This window comes from Trematomus bernacchii, unplaced genomic scaffold, assembly GCF_902827165.1.
Source record: "Trematomus bernacchii unplaced genomic scaffold, fTreBer1.1, whole genome shotgun sequence".
Classification (NCBI taxonomy): Eukaryota; Metazoa; Chordata; class Actinopteri; order Perciformes; family Nototheniidae; genus Trematomus; species Trematomus bernacchii.
The window spans coordinates 11400651-11408788 of record NW_022987828.1 but is presented as its reverse complement, the minus strand read 5'-3'; the positions used below and the strand labels follow the sequence as shown (position 1 = coordinate 11408788).

General features: G+C 39.6%; 1 protein-coding gene across 1 annotated transcript; it reads left to right on the top strand.

Moving 5' to 3' along the window:
• The first annotated feature begins 1750 nt into the window (after positions 1-1750).
• On the top strand, positions 1751-4864 carry hmx3a (H6 family homeobox 3a). Its single transcript, XM_034151792.1, has 2 exons — positions 1751-2408; positions 3333-4864. The coding sequence occupies exons 1-2, from the start codon at positions 2120-2122 to the stop codon at positions 3944-3946; spliced, it is 903 nt and encodes a 300-aa protein (XP_034007683.1). The 5' UTR covers positions 1751-2119; the 3' UTR covers positions 3947-4864.
• The last annotated feature ends 3274 nt before the right edge of the window (positions 4865-8138 follow it).

The window sequence follows — 8138 nt, the reverse complement described above, 5'->3', positions numbered from 1 at the left end:
GCACTGTTCATATTCGCAAATAAGTGTCAAACACATTTGGGTAGATTCTTTGCATGTTATTCTAATAGAATATCTGCTCCTATAAGACACACATTTTGCACCTCAGTCTGAGGGTGCCATCAAATACCTGTGATGATGAGTGTGTAAGGAAAGGTGATAATTACATCACAGTAACAGGATACAGTATGTCCAGTAATGCAGCTCGCTAAATGAATAACACATGTTAATTACATGTGGCTGCTAATGCAACCTTTACCTTGTCACTGACACCCTCTATTATGACTGCATATCATATGGCTAATTTACGTCTTTAGGTAACAGGTGATGATGTTTCATAACTGAAAAATGTGGAGACTGTTGTATTGGACATGGCTGCTGTATTTAAAATATAACAGTTCCTGTATTTTGGTATCACAAAAGCATTTTTTTTTGTATCACTTTGGAGGCCAATGCGTTTACTTGCATGCACTTCCTGTAGACTTACTTAAAATCTAGTGGTTTCTTTAGTACGACTGGGTTAGCTTCCAAATGGGATTCCCAAAAACTTAAATGTATGATATTTGTGTCCCCACACCGTGATAAATACAAGCATGCTCCACGCACACTGAACACTTTAAGCACACACGTGCAGTTCCCTCTTGAGACCCACAGAGGTCGCTGTCTCCCCGTCCTTCTTCCACAGAAGCTTCCAACCAAAGGGCTGCTTTTTTTTTTACAAGTCAATTAATATCAATGAGTGAATATACATAGCACATTTACAAAGAGTGCAATCTGAGGGATGAATTAACCAAATCGATTAGGGAGGAATAAATGACTGTGCGACCCGCAGTCAGTGTGGAAGTGGCCCTTGTTGAAAATCAATGAATTAGAAATATGAATCTAATCGCCCATTGGTGACGCATGGAGTAGCTGCAGCCTGAGCTCAGGCCTTTTTTTTCTCATTTTGTGTCTAGAAGTCTTAAGAATAAAAGTATTTTGGGAGTATTTGATGGTTAGAGTTTTGGTATGATGAGCCTATACACTTATGTTTGATTTAATTTAGTCAAGTTAGGATAAATATGAAAGTCTGCAGAAGAAAGGGTGAGTTTTTTTTACTAAAGAAATAGCACTGAAAACCAAGACTTTTGTGCTATTTTTGTTTAGTTATTACTTAATTGTATTATGAGTTTGCATGGCAGTGGGATCTTGTCTGAATGGACTCACTATTTAAAAACATTACATTTGGGCCTTGGCTAATCAATGCAAACGTTAACCCTATACAGGCTATTATTAGTTTTTTTTTTTTTTTTTAAACATAACATTTGGGCTCATTTTAAATATACTACTATCACAACTCATATGTGTTCATAAATAGCCAATTCAAATACAAATAATCAACCAGGCACCTGCTGCCTGAGTGAAAGTGGTTTTAAAAAGATATCACTAACTATCTTTTAACTACTATTTTTACCCTGGAATTTGAGTAACTCCGCAGTCGGTCTATAATGTTTAGTTGTTTGATGAGGCGCTTATCCCAAACCTTCCTTTTTGGCGCTAACAGCCCTGTGTTCATTTGCTGCCTAATTGGACTGTATGAGACCAATAACAGGCGAGCACACACAGCCTGCAGCCACAGCACAGGGGGAGGACGGTCTCTCTCTCTCCCTCCCTCCCTCTCTCTCTCTCTCTCTCTCTCTCTCTCTCTCTCTCTCTCTCTCTCTCTCCCCACCGTCTTTCCCTTAATCCCATTTGCCATTGTACATGCCCAATCGCCTATACTTTCCGCATTTAACTTGGATGACATTTTTATTTCATCATTAGCATCAGACGCCAGACTGACTGACACGGTGGACCCCAGTTTGCGTTTTGACGAAAGAGCCCGGAGTGAGACATCTCCATGTTTCTACATGATTTTTTTTCGCTAAAACATTTTTATTTGATTATTGTTCCAGCCTAGAAGGACGCGTGTTTTGACGCTCTCTCCAGTTGTGAAACCGAGTCTCCTGCGTTAAATCGTTGAGAAGAATAAAACAGGGACTCCTCGCAGCCAGGATATCGACTGTCTGTAAGTCAGCCTTGCGTTTTTCTCTTTTTGATTCCTGCTTCCGTGGTCCTCTGCGTTCAGACCACAAACACAGCGATGCCAGAGACAACGCAAGAGACGTGCGCTTCGGCCAAGGACTCTCCTTTCTTTATTAAGAACCTGCTGAACTGTGATAGCAAACCGTCCAAACCCAAGCCCGTACTGGCTGCCTCTAAGGTGGCCTTGGAGGGAGGATTTTCCCTTTCCCAGGTCGGAGACTTCAACTTTCCCCGCTTCGACCTGTCCGCACAGAGGTTCAGTCTGCCGGCTCACTACCTGGAGCGCACCTCGGCGTGGTGGTACCCTTACGCACTCAGCCAATCTGCCCACCTACACAGAGCCGAAGGTAAATACAAAACTTTATTCCTCACATTTTGTAGACTCACTTATGTGCAAGTCATTTTCTCACTTTTAGCCATTCAATTCTGTTTTGATGTTAGAGTTTAGTCTCTTAGAATAGGTATGACAAACTTAATTACTTTAAAAAAAAAACAATTCCAACAAGTTTTGTGACGCATAAAATGTTGTCAGACTACAGTTATTATTTCACTTCCTTCTAAGAACTGTTCTCGATAAAGGGGAATTTGTTGGTTTTGTTGATGTGAAAATAATATGACGTGCATTGAATTACCTCACCAGTGGGTAAAGTGAGTTGACGCGCTGTCCTTTATGAAGGCCTATTTTGTTATGCCACGATGCGGGATAATAGATCAATAAAGTGACACACTGTGCATAAAATGAAGCAGACATCGTCAAATCATCGGATGAGGGTGACGATGCGCAGCGTGCTTTTGATTTGTCTATTGGCGCTCACTGCGAACATCTTACCCCAGAGGCTTATTGGTCACTGACAGAGTTTTTACCTGCTTCTTTCTGTGATTTATTCACCAGGGAATTAAAACACCCTGATATTGGCACTATCATGCCTTCATGCAAAGAACACACAACATTTTAAAAATAAAAGCTTGTTAAAATATGAGCGTGATTGTACTTTGATTTGTTCAAATAATGCAGACCAGATAGAGATTTCAATATTTCATTTCTATTAAAAATTATATTTTAAATAATAATTTAAATGTATTTAAACACTGTGTTGTCAGTGACTTATTGTAATACAAAATGGTTTAAGTTTATGTGACAAGCATAAACATATTTTCTGGCACCATTTATAACCACTTATGCAAAGACCACAAGCTGTCCAGTATCAATTATTTGATCAAATCCCACCAGGACCCATGTTAATGACCATCTCCCCGTCTCTTTATTTCAGTCCTAAACAAACTCGGAGCCAGAGACTGCTCTCCCACCTCGGGCACGGACAGAGACTCGCCGGACCTGGTTCTAAAATCCGAGCCGGATGTCAAAGACGACGATGATGAGAGTGAGCACAACAACAACAAAAGTGGCGACGAGATCATCCTGGAGGAGAGCGACACGGATGAAGCCAAAAAAGACGAGCTGGAGGAGTGGAAGAAGAGGGACGACGACAAGAAGCCGTGCCGTAAGAAGAAGACGCGCACGGTGTTTTCCCGGAGCCAGGTGTTCCAGCTGGAGTCCACCTTCGACATGAAGCGGTACCTGAGCAGCTCGGAGCGGGCCGGCCTGGCCGCGTCTCTGCACCTGACGGAGACCCAGGTGAAGATCTGGTTCCAGAACAGGAGGAACAAGTGGAAGAGGCAGCTGGCCGCGGAGCTGGAGGCCGCCAACCTGAGCCACGCGGCGGCGCAGAGGATAGTCCGTGTGCCCATCCTGTACCACGAGAACTCGATCTCAGAGAGCGGGGCCGGCGTGCCCGTGAGCCAGCCGCTGCTCACCTTCCCGCACCCCGGGGTCTACTACTCCCATCCCATGCTCACCTCCGTGCCGCTGCTCAGACCGGTCTGAAAAGACAAGCGTTTTCAAAATCAACCGAAAAGTTAAAAAAAAAAAAAAAAATACTAATATTTTTCTACTGACTGAATGAAGAAAATCACAAAGTAAAGAGACACTGTCAGGCCTATATGGACCTTTTTCTTGGCAAATACATTGTGTCATTTTCCAAAAGGGTACCGTTTACACGTGATTCGACAACTCAAATCCCATAATTAATATTATTATTATTATTATTATTATTATTATTAAATATCACCTCAGGAGTCCACCTGCTTACACTGCCTGCAGCCTGATGAGTGTTCTTTTTATTTTTTCACTATAGTTTTTGAACATGACTGTTTCGGGACAGGCCAACTCTACAACTGTAACCATTTATTTTTGTTGTTTACAAAAAAAAAAATGGTGGCCAAGAGGCGCCTGATTTGTTTTCAGCTGACAAAATTATTTTCATACTTTTACATTTTCAGAACTCATTACACGGTGATGTGCAATACACTGACGGTCTGCTGTGAATGAATGAATCCACAAAACATGTCTTATCATCTTTTGACTTTGGGTATTGATGAGGCTTTGTTGTAATTTCCTTTTTTTTGGGTTCCTTTTTTAAATCGCTTGACGGGGACAATCAAGACACTGTCAACTGTAAAATACCCATGTAGCTTTATGTTTAGTGATTCTCACTCTTGTTCCCTTTACATGGACCAACTTTCAAGCACAAGTGTGAGCTCCAAATGTCTTTTAATCTACTTTGTGTTTTTGAACAGGAGTGGAAAAATATCGACTACACTGATGTAAAAAATATGTAAATGTATATATTTAATGAGGCCCGAGGAGAGGAGCTGCCACTTCTCCTTTGTACAGTAAAAACGTTTTGATATTGTATTGCTGAACCATGTTGTGAAATAAATGGAGAACATTCCTTACATTTTAGGTTATATTGTATGACTTCTGTGGATCACCAGCTATGTCCAGAGGAGAATGGAGTCACTCTATAATCATATTTTAAATAGTTTTGTCACCAGAAAATTCAACATTTTCTCACGAAATTATGTCCTGAGACAATTTATTTAAAAAAAAAAAGTAAATTCAATTAATTTACGTCATTATAATATACACATTGAAACCCACACACACATGCACACACACTTGTTTGAGCAGGCATAGGTTTCTATAATCATCTTGTGTTATGCACTTTAAAACGTAATTTTACATAAAAAGTGTCTCTGTCAATTAGATGCGTAATTGCCACCATTCCTACAATTATGGGTGATGTAGTCAGAAGAGGACATTACACACTGAGCTGCTGTCTTTTTAAAGTGTGTGTGTGTGTGTTGTCTCGGTTCAGTGTGAGGTGGAAGGTGAATGTTGTCAGGATATGGCAAGTATCTCCACCTTATTATTCAAGTGTTTGATGCTTCAATGTAACTGTTATTTCATTCAAATTGTATTATTTTCATTTTATTTCAAGCACTTTCTGAAATTCGTTTCATTTTGTGACGAATTCATGAAAACGGTCCTTACAGAAATAACTTGTGGTGTGGGCAAATTATTTCAGGATATAAAAAACATGTTTAATATAACAATCATACATTGCTCTATAGTAGAGAAAAAAGGTTTGCAAGAAGGTGTGAAGTTTGAAATGAGAGATAGATGATTGAACTCTTGTAAAAGACGACCACAGGTGTCGCTGGACACGTGATCTGTTTGAGCGAACACTGTGTTGTAAATAGCAACACAATAAATGAAATAATGCAGTTTAAGGTTAAGGTTAAAGCTTTAATAATAATACATTTACATAATTATGTTCGTTTTCATGCAAACTGGCTCTAACATTTTTTTAAATAAGTAACCTCTGAGCGAATAGGAAGACTTGTATTGCTTCCAACTCGTCCCACGATATTGCATAATTTGAGAAAATCAATGGAACTTAATAAATGTGCACTCAAATAGGCTGCCTTCCTAAAGTGATGGTATATTTAAAAGAAGCAACAGTTTCAGAATCACATCCAGTATTATAGACAGGATCAAGTTAGACATCCTGCCGATACTCAACCAGATCCTGGAAATGTTTTGTATAAGTAACTTTATTTACTGTTATTGCATTAAGTATTTATGTTATTTTACTTTTTACGGAAGTTCATTTTTGATGAAAGAGCAGGTGAACTCACTGCTCATGCCTTCTTTGACCTGGGCACAGTAAATGTTAATGATCAATAATAATCAATAATAAAAAATAACCAAGATGGAAAGTAGTATTTTAATTAAAGTGTTAACATTTCTTTACGCGTTTGAATCCGAGTAAAAAAACACCCCCAGACTTTGATAGTGGGACAGAGTCCAGGTGGACACTTTGACATCTGCAGAGAAACTGAATATTTTAATTAAATTCCAACACTCAACGACACAGATTAATTCCCCTGTAGTGTGCTGGTAGGGAAACGATTGACAGCTTCGTTTGAGGACACTTATTAAAATGAATGTCCCTGCATAAATACACCTAACAAGCTGCACTTGGTTGGCCCAAACATAAAAACATTTAAGAAAAAAGTTGAAATTCTAAATATAACAGATTATGATGCACATCATTTTACATTAACTTTTCCTCAAAGGTCATTTTCGGTTTTCATTTGCAGGCTAATACAGTTATTGAAAATGAATCAGTCTGCTATAAACTCTATATGATGACCTCATCAAGAGACAAAGGGTTCATTCAAATATCGTCAGATTACCCAAGTATTGACGTGTACCTACGCACACTCAACACGGCCCCATTACCGCAAATTAATAGATTGCTATGGCATTATTCCTCTGGCACATATCGATCCGTAAACGTCTGCATCATATTGCGTCAAGTAAGAGCAACGTTCACGTGCTGCAGCGTATATGACCTTGATTTGCGCGCATAAATTGAAAAAATTACCACTCGATAATATCCATTTGTGCAACATCTGCATGCAAAGCAGTGAGGGGAGCGAGGCAAAAATCAGATAAAGTACATTTGTGGGAACGGGGGCAAACGCACGTGACCGGGTACTGCGTTCAGTGTGTTACATTAAAATGGAGAGCTGAATGGGTACTTTTAAGCTCTGTCGTGGGTTTTAGTGCCAGTTTGGAAACACACAAGTGGCCCGACCACCTTGCGTAACGCTAGCCTCTGTAGCCACTGGCATCCTCTCACATGTGTTGGACTAGGAAACAGTGGAGGGGGGGGGGGGCAGTTATGTTATGAAAGGGGCACATTTAATGCAAGACAAAAGAGACAAAGACAGTTTTGGAGATTTTAACAGTTTTAGTTTTGTATAAAGTCATGGTACCAAAAAAAACAAAAAATACCATCATGGGTGGGTTTTTTTTTTAGTGACAGAATTTGTTTAGTTAAAATGTTATTAAATTATATTATGAGAAAACAAAATGCATTCTAGCTAGCGAGGCTACAGCACAATGCTACATACAATTGTATTATCATTATAAACTCGTCTTTTGGAGGGGGGGGGCCACAGAGGGGTCAAAGCTCATTGTTACAGGGGCATGGCCACAGTTGCCCCCCAACCCCCATTAGAACCGCCCATGCTATTAAAGTTAGTCATAGAGGAATGTATAAAGCATCAATTTCGAGAAATAAAATTGGCTTTGTCATAGCAGAGGGCCAAGGAACCATTTATGTCAGAGGTTCAAGAAGTTAGTTTGTCTGATGTCCTTGAAGGTGTTGGTAAGGTTTCCTTCCAAGATTGAAATCGTGAATCAGTGATATTTCAATGGACGAAGTAAAACAGTAATATAATCCTCACATATCATTTTTGTTTTACAAATCACCAAAAAGTAAACATCCTCATTGATTGCTTCAGCAAAATGGGCCAAAAGTGAACAGGTGCATATAAATATGAAACCACCTCTTGTTCTTGTGCTTCAACGAATGCATCCTGTTACAGATACTAGCAGATTTGGACAATCAGAGGTCAAACACAAGTGATGTGACGCGTCAGAGCTGGTGTGTTGGAACAACTCTTTTGACACTTCTTGAAGAGGAAATCTTGTTTTAAACCCATCCCATTTGCTTTGCTGATTGAATGCGAGCATCAGATTTTGATCAAAGTTCTATTAAGTGAAACATAGGTTGCGGGGCACCGTCTGATTGGAACAGTTTAAATTTTAATTGTGTTTTTAATTTGACATATAGTTGCTGTGAAGAATGACACTGAAACGC